Genomic DNA, 12,181 nt, shown 5'->3' with positions numbered 1-12,181 from the left:
AGAGGCCTTCACAGGAGCCAGGCACATCGTAGAGACCCTGCTAGCTTCCAGTCGGCTCTGTGACATTGCGCGGGGTGGTTTGACCTGCTGTTCGTCAGCGGCGCCACTCTGGTGAGAGTCATTTTGGAGATGTATTAGCCTTAGAGGGCCTGTGGGGTTCAGTGCTCACTGAAGATAAGAGGACCACGGAGACTTCCCCCGACCATCTCACGGCACGGGCCTCCTCCCCAAGGAGCCGAGACAGCCTTTCCGATTTCACGTCCTGCTCGCTGACCTTGGGTGCCGACGGACTTGAATGGGCCGCGCCATATTTAGATCTTATATAACTCAACGCATCTCGTACGAACGTCGTACGTCTTGTTGTCTCCTTTAGGAGAATTTCCTCCTCTCTCCACTCCTTTTTTTTTTTTTAATTCCTGGTTGATTTGGTGCCCTCAGTCCTTGGCTGGGTGTGCCTTATCTGCTCCTTGCAGACCCTCATTTGCAAGCAAGAGCTAAAAAAAAAAAAAAGTAAGTAAATAGAGGAATATGTGAAGTCGAATAAATAAATAAATAAAGCGCACACATCTTGTCCTGTCTCAGAAGGAAATTGGAAGGATTAGTTCCAAACCAGCAACAATGAAAAGACAGGGGCGTGAGCCCAGTGTGCAGCCTCGGTAAACAAGAGCAGGGTGAGAGAGCGAGCCCTCCAGCGCCAACTCTGCTCTGCATCCTTCTTTTTCTGCCTCCCTCCGCTCATTACCTATTCTATCCAGCTAATCAAGATGACAATGAAAAGACAAGTATAATTCACCAACCTTTGAACTCCCCTTTTTGAACCACCTTGTATAAAGCAGGAAGCCCAGGAGGCCGGGGAGGGAAATAATTGATTGCGTTAGAGACTTGAAAGGGTTTACTTGAGGGGTTGAGCATTAAACAAGCATGCATAAATGTTCTTCTCTCCTCGTCAATGATAGATCAATGACCGCGTTCTCTGTCCCCTGTTGTGCAGCTATGGCAGAGTCTATGCAACAGCAGACCCTTATCACCACACGATTGGCCCTGCAGCCACATACAGTGTGGGGACCATGGTAAGTCTCTGAGAGCACCGCCTGTTCCTGTCTGCACCCTCCATGACACAGGCTACAGCACACATACACACTCCAAAATAAAGACCAGAGACTTCACTCGTCACTGGTTTTTATTTACGGGTTGTTCATTAATCGATTCGGGTTTTTGTCATGCTATCTGGCACACCCTAGTGGGCAGTACTGAGTAGTACTGTGAAGCCCTGGCATGTGGAAATTGGCTCAGATATTAAGTGCAATAAACTTCTGCAATGCCATGCAAGCTCACCTCCTGCACTATTGATCTGACACAAGTTCCTCCTGAAGTGAGAATGAGTGATCACTGCAGTCTTTTCTCCCTCTCCCAACACGAGCTTTACATGTTACATAACAGATACATTTCCAAGCTTTGTTTTCATCCCACATCGCTCAACTTGCTCCCGAGTGCGACAGATCATCTTCTTTTTGTTCCCCCCCCCCCCCCCAATTCAGTCAAACCGAACCCGAAAAGATGAGGTCGAACTGTTAATGTCTGTTTTTAGCTAGCTTTTGCAGCTACTGTAACATCAAAGATGAAAAGTGACGATAAACAAACGAGGATTTTTTCCGAAACTGAGAGTTCCTCTTTGGTTTTGTTTTACGACGGCGAGGAGGATGATGAGGAGGAGGGAGTTGGGCCGGGCTCGCAGACCAAACCTAGAGATTAAGGCCCATCAAACGCATGCAGCAGTGTGCCGTGGGACATAAAAGAGAGAGCGAGACTGAGGGAGGGAGTTGTCTCACCCTCCTCTCCTGCCCACAAGCTTGATCGGTGGCGTGTTCTCAGCTTGAGAAATGACTCAAATTCATCATTACAGCATGCATGCGATTTTTCAACAACTTTAAAAAAGAAGCGTACAGTTCCCCGGTGCAGCTGCTAGCTAAAAGCTTTCATTAATTAAGACATTTCTTTTTCCTCTTCATTTACTTAATTAAAAAAAATGTGCTTGAATGTTTTTTATTCTTTCTTCTCTTCCCTCCAAATTTCCTTCCTTTCCTCTGACACTTTAATCGTCCTCTCAGCGAATGTAGAAGTCAGGATCTGGACCCTAAAAAATATCTAATGTGGTGTGTGTTGGGAGCTCAGGGAGCTAACGCAGGCTTGTTTGTGTGTGTGTGTGTGCTCGTGGGTTCACGGGGCGCTGAACAAATGGCGAGGCTACTGGGATGCAGGCTGTGCTGAGGCCAACATCTAATAAACTCCTAAGCTAAAGAGAAAAGACCAGTTTGGTTCCTAATTCTTTAATCATATTTGATTAATGGTTCTCCAGCAGCGAGGAGTCATTTTTGCATTTAAAAGCTATACAATAATTAGTTCCTCTGAGGTTGAGGTTGGAAATTCTCTTTACTCGTTTCCAGCTTACAGAAGCATCTCGTACGGATGAAAGTTTTGTACAAGCAAGAGGGCTCCGCGAAATTAGGCAAAATTAGCCTTTGAAGACATTCGGTAGCCTTTGGAGTTTGCCTGAATTCCTAATTGCAGCAGAGCCACCGAAAGATGAGAAGGACTGCGTGTGTGTGCGTGCATGTGCAGGTGTGCATGCATAGGCCCACTTGCATGCTCTATGTGTGTCTGCCCTAGATATCTTGAGCATGGTGCTAAATCTAAGGGCTAATATCCTGTGGTGGTTTGGCCCTCCAGAAAGGTGCAGGCACCTCTGCCAGACTTGAAAAGGAGCCGTGATTAAACCTCTCAGAACTTATTCTGCTTTAGTCCAATCTCTGATATTGTTACGGCCGTAAAAGGACAAATCTCTGTTTTTCAATTTATTTCTAAGCGTAATGAAATCAAAATGTATTCGCCGTTCAAGAAAGTGCTCTATCTACATGCATATAAACAATTTCCTCCGTATGAATTGCACCAGTTAAGCTCCGAATCCAACAATCCACTTTACCTCCCGTTCCTAACACACACTCGGATTGTATGCAATCGGGGAATTTATTCAACAAAACCCGTTATTGGCTTCAGTGTCTCAAACTCTCAATCTGTGTCGAGATTATACGTATATGAAAACTCAATAAGTTAAAAGGAAGGAAATTTGTGGAGAAAGAGAAACCGACTCTAGCTGTCACCTGAATACTGATTGGTACTTTTTCATCTTTGATGTTGCAGGCTAGCCTATACAGAGGAGGGTACAGTCGCTTCACTCCCTACTAAAAGAAAGAAAAAAGCGAGAAAAGACAGAGACATTACCCACAACAAACAAACGAAAAAAAAAATCCTCTCTTTAAAAAAATAAAATACAAACACAAAACGAGCGAACACCCAGTCCTTGGCGGAGAGTTAAATCTAACTAAAAGCTTCCAGGTCCACATGCTGAGCCCCTCCCCTGACACTCGCAAGCAGATATTTCTACAACAACCTTTTTGATGTCATCATTGGTCTGCTCTTGTTTCGTATTCATTTTGTGCTTTTGGTTTTCTTTTGGAAAGTTTTATGCACATGTGCATTATCTTGACTGCTGTATATGGGTGCTGTGTCACCATAACCAATGTGAGCCTACTGCAGCACGCATGGTGCATGCTCAGAGGTGTGTATATGCAGCTGCTGTCATCTGACTAAGAATATACTGGGGCATTTCTATCCTGTGTGTGTGTGTGTGCACACAACAAAGAGAAATCAGGTTGATGGTGAACACTGATCCATCCCATTTAATTCCTTTCCCAGCTTTTATCATCGAATCTTTGACTCATCCAGCACGCAGAAGTGCAGAACGCTTAATGCTGACGAGCATGCCTTGGTAATTCTTAGTTCAAAGACAGCACTGCTCTGATTGCTTTCTTTTTTTTCCTCAAACATTGGAGTGTCCTACTGTTGTGCACTTGCAGTGGAGCCTTACAAGCTGTATTATGTGGTATGACAGCATGCAGAGTAAAGGGTCATGAAGGTCAGATTTCTGTCTTGAACTCACAATGCTCATATGCCAGCCCGGTCTCTTGCAAAGCACCGTGCATTTATATGCAACTGTTCTGCATTAGCTGCTGTGTTTTGGGGGAAATGTGACACCGGCTGTGTTGATGTGCAGCGATTCATATAAGTACAGCTGAATGTAAATATGGGGGATGAGCATTTGCATTTCCCACCGGCGGCCTGTGTTCGCATCTTATCTCATGCTCACTGGTATTTTTAGAAATTTGATAGGACCATGAAACATGTGCTTTAAGCCGCCTTAAATTACTTTAAGGGATAGTTGTCTTTTATTAGATCCTGTTCCAGTGATTTTTTTTCTCCCAGGCGATTTAAAATTAGTTCTTCTGCTTTACACCGCCTCTCCAGGAGACATTATACAAAAGTTCTGAATTGGCTGAAAAGTTCTTCTGATGACACGTAAACAGAACTTTATCTGCAAAGTTGTTGGAGCTCAGCTCATGAATGTACTTAGTTTTCGTCTTTGTAGCGTCGCATCAACACATTTCTGAGGCGCACAGTTTGTGTCGCTGTAGCCATCGAAGCAGACCAAACCCTACCCTGCACTGGTTTTAACACAAGTCATTAAAAAAAACGACAAACCAGCAAAAAGAAGTGAAACTGTGCGATCCTCAGAATTCCAAAGTTTGGGAACACCTGCTCGAAAGGATAAAGGGACCAGGCACTGGAATATGGGAATCTAGAATTTGCATTAAAATCCATCCGATTTATAAAAAGCTGAAAAGCAACACGCTGTGACCAGGTTTGTCCACCAGAGGGCACTCTGCAACACGTTTGTGCGAGCCGCACAGAAAGTTAAACGAATAAATGTTCATGCTTCACGGAAAGAAAATGAATTGAAATATTTGGCCTCAGTCTTAAAGAAAAAATTATAGTGTCAGTAAAGCTCATCTTGGGTAAATTAATTACACTTGAAACATGAGTGCAGGGAATCCATAACGATATCGTACGTGCGCTGGAAACACGATGTAGAGATTCATTTTTAAATATGAACCAAAAACCTGCAGTGGAATTTCTTACATGTCTGATGTGCAGGATTAGTCAAATAATTGATTAGTCTACTGACAGACAAAGTAATGCTCCCAGCTTTTCGAAAGCGAGGCTGCTGCGTCTTATTGTAAACTGAGCATCTTTTGTTTTGGCTTTTTTGGTTGAGCAAACTAGACAATTTGAAGCCATCGCTTTCGGCTCTGGGAAGTCACGATAAGCCCCGCGAACAATTTCTTCTTCACACTTCACTGACTAAATGGGTAAATCGGTTAATCAAAAATTTGCATAACAGCAGCGGTTCCTGTGTGTCTGCAGTGTACGTTTCCCCAAAACGCCATTGTTAAACGCAGAATAGTCGCATGTGAAGTGAGTTTGCAGAAGACACGGTTGCATATTCTCACTAATACAACACAGGGGGTGATCTGTACACAAGGTTTACGCTAACCCCACACATCCGTCACACGGGAATGACACAGCACTGAGGTGGGTTAACCCTGGCAGAGGGCTGTTCTTCTACAAGTCACCGCTCTCTTTTTTAAGCATTGCACAAAATGTTTTACCTCAGGATGAGCTAACTGAAACTCACAAACTAGGATACAGTGCTACTCACTTCTCAGCCGGCAGGACAGTTTCCTTTCTAACACAACCAGCAGGTTTCGGAAGAGCTAATTTTTCAGTTTTTTCTTTAAGCAGAGACCCCATGATGATAAAATAAAGACTGTACTGTTGTTCTTTACTAAAACTACTGTATTATATATATATTAAGACATATACTGTATACACACACAAGTCCAGGAAGATATTATATATGAAAGCACCCAGGAGTTAGAAGACACAATGTAAATGTGTGTAGAGTGCAGACTTACTCGCCTCTTCGTCGACATGCGGTCATTGCATTGGCTTCTATTACAACTTTGTGCTGCGTGAGGTGGATTTAAAAGAAACTCTGTGTAGCCGCTGTTAGCTGTCGAGATTTAAGCGCAGCTACGGAAATGCAACTGAAAGCTTTTGCCAATAATATTTAATTTCTATGTACTCACACTCAAAGTGTTGTGGTCTTAAAAAAAATATCTGTTTGTTGCACTTTATTTGTTTTCCTTTTTTTCTTTCTGAGATGTAATATATTTATAAAAAAAGTATCATATACAGCTAGTTATGTTTAGTCGAGATGTTAAAATGATATAGAGTAATGTTGTATATCAAAAAAGAAAAAAACACCCATTATCTCATAAGTAAAAGAAAAGTCTTTACGTAGGTAAACAAACATTATTCTTCCTTTTGTATGCTAGTACGTACGCTCCGCACCGTTTGGGGTTTTTTATAGAACAAACTTTGAATATTATTTTTACCATTTTAAAAAACGGGAGAACTGATTGTACATTTGTAGGAGTTTCTCACATAAACTCTGCAGCAGAGTACACGTGTGGGCGTTCAGTTAGTGACCACTATTAGACTGGAATGAAATCGATTTGTTTCTTTTTTAGAGCTGAATGTGTGTGCCTATGTGATATATATATATATATATATATACATACATATGCATTAGATTGTGTGAGGGAGGAGAGAGATGGGGGAGTGAAGGCAGTTCGCTAAAACACTGTAGTTTGCAGTAAGCTAACAGCTTTGCATGACTTCACTCTTACGGTCCCTGTAATAACATGACGACACAGACGCTCTGACCTCATAAAAGATTCAGTGGCAATGAAAAAATGACGATCTGATCACGCTCCAGCATTTATTTTACCTCATGAAGGATGTTTGGACGTCCAGTTTCCTGAGCGGAGCGGGTGCACGTGCTAATGCTTTGACAGACAGTGATCGTACATGAAAACTGGTTGAAAGTGAAGCTCGATCACTGTTATCAATGTCAAAAGGTAGAAATTACCTCAAATTTGTCCAAACCATAGATTATTAGCCAATCACAGCTCTACCACAAACTACGCTGTCATAAACAACAGAAGAATTTATCAACTGTGGGGAGGAAGAACTACTTTTATGCTACAAAACTACTATAAATGATCAGAGTTTACAAACAAACGACAGATTCTGTTGTTTTAATGCAGGGGTCTCAACCTGGAATGAGCTGTGGGCCACTGCTGATACTGGATCTCATTGGAGGACCAAGTAGTACAAAAAGAAACAAGAACACACCCAAAACTATTTACAATAATGCAGCGTTTTGTTTGTTTGCTTTTAATTTCAGATACTTTATAACAAGACAAAACTGCAAACATGAACACAGTTTTCCCTCATTCCTAAATAACTGAAGCCGTTCGTTGAACTACCAAATAAACACCTTGGTCCTCTCTGGCCACACACGTGGCAGCACTTCTGCTATCACTTCATTTTTAAAAATAAAATAAAAATTCAGATATGCCAATGTTGCCTTCATATTAAATCTTTTTTTAACATTGCACTCAACAACAAACAAATCCTCCCAACAAAAAAGTAACTTCAAGGATCAAATTACATTATATTTCTTCATGTTAACATACGGCCTTGATAAGTATCGTGGGCTCGAGTTTGAGACCCGTGATTTAAATTAAAACGAATTAATGATCACATTCTATATAAAACTGGATACGGATTCATCTAAAATCAAGATTTACGCTGTAAGTTGAACTTTGTTTCAGTGATTTTCGTCACGTACACATTTGATGATTTGTAAAAATTTAATACATGTAGGGTTTGCCTACATTAGCATGAGCACGTGCAGTCCAAATAAGGGAACATGGAGATTTATTTGGGGATGCACATCCACTTTTCCTCTCCGTCATGTTATTCCGGGGACAACTTTGAGTACTGTCATCTGGAATTGCTCCTATCAGTCTGCACGGGTTTGTCAACAGTTTACAGAAAAAGTTAAAATAAGCATTGTTTAACCGTTTCAGTGTCAGCTTATCAAGGCTTAAATGGTAAGATATAACATTAATAACTGGCAGTCAGTATTGTAGAGGTCTGAGCCGTTTTTATTATGCTTATGTAAGTCAAAGGTAACTTAAATGTGAATTTATTATACAAACACTTTAATATTTTTGGGTTTGTTTGCTTTAGTTGTATTCCACAACCAGCTTAATATGCAACTAGACCTCTAATTGATCCAAATATGTGTTGGTACTTATTAATAGTAGTATATATGTTTACATATCAGCTGAAAATACTCTTCATCCATCGTTTATATTTATAGGTATTCACTAAGCCCTGATAAGCTGGCAGGTGAATTTATTAATCCACCTAAAATATTTGTACAAAAGAAAACCAAGCAAAAAAGTTACTGTACTTGTATATACATACACACACACCCATACACTATATCACAATTCTCTGAGTAACTGTTTTATATGTATTCCTATATGAAGTGGGGTCATCTGTGTATTTTCAATTCAGCTGAACTTGTTCTTGAATTCTATGTTCTCTTTATAATGAAAATATATTGTCTGAAAGGTGTAAAGTAATTCTTTTGGGTTAATTTCATAGCTAAAAGTATGCTATTATGAGCCTTTTCTTTATTCATGAATTCTTTTGTTGTCAATATGTGACATATATATAAGTAACCTCTGATTGTTTTCTGAGTGTCAGAATAAAGCAGTTATATGATCATCATGTCTGCCTTCACACATGGATGTTGTTGTTGCTGTTGTCAATCTAAGACTTTCTCACCACAGTCTAAATTTCCTACCAACCAAAGTCAGTTAACAAAAATAGTCAGTACAGATCTTTTCTTCTTCTTCGCTTCATTGAGATTTAAGCGTCGAATAAGCCCAACTTATTTTTTTTAAGTTGCTCCTTTGTGGCACGAAATCAAACAGCGGGGAGACTATTAATAATTTAAGTTGAGGTAACTGCTCGTCCACTGTCGTGTATTCCTGTCATAAGTTGTGTTGGTTGACAGACTGATCTGATCACGCTTAAATGATCCAAACAGGAAATGGGTAACTAGGAGCACAAGGTTAATAATAAATTGTGGAAAATAAATGAATACATTGAAGCTGTAGTGTCACACTGGAACTATAATAACTAATAAACTCAAAAATTAAAGGCCATGAACACCACAAACTGAAAGGTTGGCGCTAGACTGAATCAGCTGTTGTGATTGGTTGTTTTGGTCAGGTGACTCAGCGGTCCCCAATCCCTGGGGCATGGACCAGTAACGATCCGTGAGTCGTTTGGTACCGGGGTGTGAAGTTTATGGTTTTTAGAGTTTTTAGTGTCAACTCGTCGTTTCCCGTGTTGTAGTTGTGTGTCTTATTTTGAAAGGAATATTTAGGCGTTACCATAACGATCAGATCATTAAGGGGCAGACAGGAGGATGCTACGCTCAATGTTGTTGGTGCATTTTAGGAGGACGCTGCTAATAAAGTTACATAATTACACAGTGAAGTCAGTTTATTATTATATTGTTGTATTTATCCGCCACACCTTAAAGGATGGGGACCGCTGAGGTAACTGATGAAAAAGGTTGCGTGGGAGCCAATCAGGTCGGTTGCGGACTTGTTGCATCAACTTGTTTGCCTATGACGGGCAGCCAAAATTAGCTTCAGAAGCTACACCACACAGCTGGTTTCAGCAGGTCTCCTCTAACCTCAGACGAAAGATTATTTTCAGGAGTCTTTGGTGTTTTTGAGGACCTTCACTACCATAAATGCTGTTAGGGAGAAACTGTGAGGGGAAAACGCGACGGATGGACGCTGTCGGTTAGCTACCTGATGACGCTGTGGAGGCGGTTGCGTGCAGCTGAAGGTGTTGAGGACTTGGATAAGAGCCTCACTTCTGTTAGAGATGAGCAGCACAAATAAGCTTCAAACCCCTCTGAGCTGTGATTACACACCTCGGATTTGGAAGGGCGGGTTTCAGAGCTCAAAGATTATTTTCTGTAGTGGTGACAGTGTTTAAGGATCTTCACCTACTCTGCCTTTGTCTTAATGACGTTCCAGCAACATCCAAACTAGCGTCCGCTCTCCTTCACTGCACGGTGGCAGCACAAACAGATTAAAACTTGAGGAAATAAACCCCAAACTGTCCGCAGGGCTCAAAGCTAACATGCACACTGTTAAGCAGACTTCACAAACTATGAGTGAGAGCAGCACAGGCTCTCACGCCTGAACCATCCCCTCCCCTGAATCCTTCACATCCGTGGGTGATTAATATATTTGTGTCTGCAGTCCTTCCAGTTCCAGGCTGCCTGACAGCGAGGCCTATATGTAGCTGCAGCGCTATTGTGCTCCCTCCCTGCTGAGCCGTAAGACCGCATGTGGATATTTTTGTATGGTGGGTCCCCAGCGAGCGCTCAGTAAATCCGAGGTATAGAATAGATAGAGGAGAGGAAAAGCTTGGGCCAGTTCCTCTCTGGGAAGAGCCAGATTGGGGCGGGGGTGCAGGGTGGAGGCTGATTGAGCACGCCACTTGTTTGACTGTTTGTCTCTGCTGGTTAGGAGGTGGTGGGGGGACTGGGCGGGGTGATGCACTACAAAGCCATTCTGAAATTAAAGCCTCATCTTCTTTCATTTATTTATTTTTTCATCAGAAGCTCAACAGAGCTGCCGAAGATCACTGTGAATTAGGAAGCGTCTGTCACGACGAGGGTCCCGGGACACTCGCCTCGCCCACACCCCTCCACCCCTCTCTCCCCAGCTGCCATCCGGCCCCATTATACGCTGAGACTTTTCACTTTGTGCTGCCAAACTGCCAATCTCCACTCGCACGATTACAGCTCGCTCTGATCTGTATCCTGGGGAGAGCAGTAGCTTTGGTTTTGGCATGCGTGAGACCTCTACTCCCGCTTCTTTTATGCCGCATTACAAGAGCGCGATGAAACGCGAATGACGCCGAGCTCCCAAACTTTTTCGCAGTTGAGTTGTAGACGCTGTGGCTCCTGTTGCCGGTTTCCACGCCGTGTCTTAACCTCAACTTCTGAACTTTTTTAGTGTACATTGCACAGATGGGGCGGAGGGGGCTTTAAAGCGAGCGCGGGTTGTTTACTCCATACGTTGTTCCATATGTTTACCAGTGTTGGTTTCTCTCAGAGAACTATGCTGTCGGCGACACGATCCTCGCCCCCAAAAAACTTACTCAGAGAGGCACAAAGTTGCACCGAGCTGCTGCACACTGACTCTTCACAGCACCTCTCATTATGCATGTCTATCAGAAACATAACTTTCTGCATATTCACCAGTCTTCCCGCTTCTCTCCCCTGTTTCTAGTAAATACAAAATGAAGAGCTGTACTCAGTATTGATGGACATCACAGATGAAAACAACGAAGAGAGGAGAACTAGCTTTAAGAAAATAACAAAAGAAGAAGAAGACAAGGAGGAGTCCCTCTACTGAGGCTGGCGAGGAAAGACGGGAGGCGTACAAAGTGGCGCCGCGGCAGTGGTGTCAAACCAGCCACAAACTTGACAGACGGAGTGAGCCAGTTTCCACCAGGGACCACCTTTTTGCCGGGTAGAAAAAGACAGAGAGAGAATGAAAAGTGTCCCGTTATTATAAAACATTTTATTTTTCTATACTTTTGTGATTTACAATGGTAAAAAAAAAAAGTGTGTATAAAGCAGTATATATGTACAAATCTGTTTTTATGTTTTTTGGTAAGGGAGATGAACAGTTGGCCCTTGATGCTGATTCTGTGGTATGCAGGAAGGAGGAGGGAGGAGCCCCGCCCCCCCTCCTCTCTCTGTGGCACACTGCTCTGTCGCCGAGGTCGTGTTTGAAAAAAAAAAAGTTACAAAACAAAACAGAAAAGGTGGCAGGGAGAGCTCGGCATCCAGGCAGAAGCACTTTCTATGCTGTACTTCCTGTGGGTGGAGTCAAAGGTCAACCTCCTGGTCTCACTGCTCCGCCTTCTTCCTTCCAACCTCCCCAAAACTCCTTCCTTCCTTCCTTCCTTCTCGGGCCGGTGATGACGCTCTTTCCTCCTTGTTGCGGTGTCACTGGCCTGCAGCGCCTAGCGTTAGCAGCGTCCCCCGTGGATACTGTTGTGATGTCACTTCCTCCCGGCAGCACCATTGGGCATCCCCGCCCTCCCCAATGGGCAGCATCACTGGTTTACAGCGTTGGGGAGTGGGGGGGGTGAGCCACGGCGGGACGGTGAGACGGTGTAAAGCCGAGCCTCCCCGTCTGCCCCTCTCCACGCCCCAGCAGAGGTCACTGACTGAGGACTAGTTAGAGAACACGGCGCA

At 43.0% G+C, this 12,181-nt stretch overlaps 1 protein-coding gene across 11 annotated transcripts in view; it reads left to right on the top strand.

The window, feature by feature from the left end:
• Positions 1 to 11,496, top strand: part of LOC113020226 (RNA binding protein fox-1 homolog 3) — a 421,260-nt gene extending 409,764 nt beyond the window's left edge. For 10 of the 11 annotated variants that reach the window (XM_026164003.1, XM_026164001.1, XM_026164010.1 and 7 more), the window contains 2 exons: positions 992 to 1,070; positions 3,199 to 3,291. In XM_026164003.1, coding sequence (XP_026019788.1) covers positions 992 to 1,070; positions 3,199 to 3,243 — 124 coding nt within the window. In that variant the 3' untranslated portion in view covers positions 3,244 to 3,291. Of the gene's footprint in view, positions 1 to 991; positions 1,071 to 3,198; positions 3,292 to 11,204 lie in introns of those variants that run through there. The other variant, XM_026163999.1, reaches the window with a different exon arrangement.
• The last annotated feature ends 685 nt before the right edge of the window (positions 11,497 to 12,181 follow it).

Source organism: Astatotilapia calliptera, chromosome 4 (genome assembly GCF_900246225.1).
Source record: "Astatotilapia calliptera chromosome 4, fAstCal1.2, whole genome shotgun sequence".
Taxonomy (NCBI): Eukaryota; Metazoa; Chordata; class Actinopteri; order Cichliformes; family Cichlidae; genus Astatotilapia; species Astatotilapia calliptera.
This window is presented reverse-complemented; position numbering and strand designations above follow the sequence as displayed.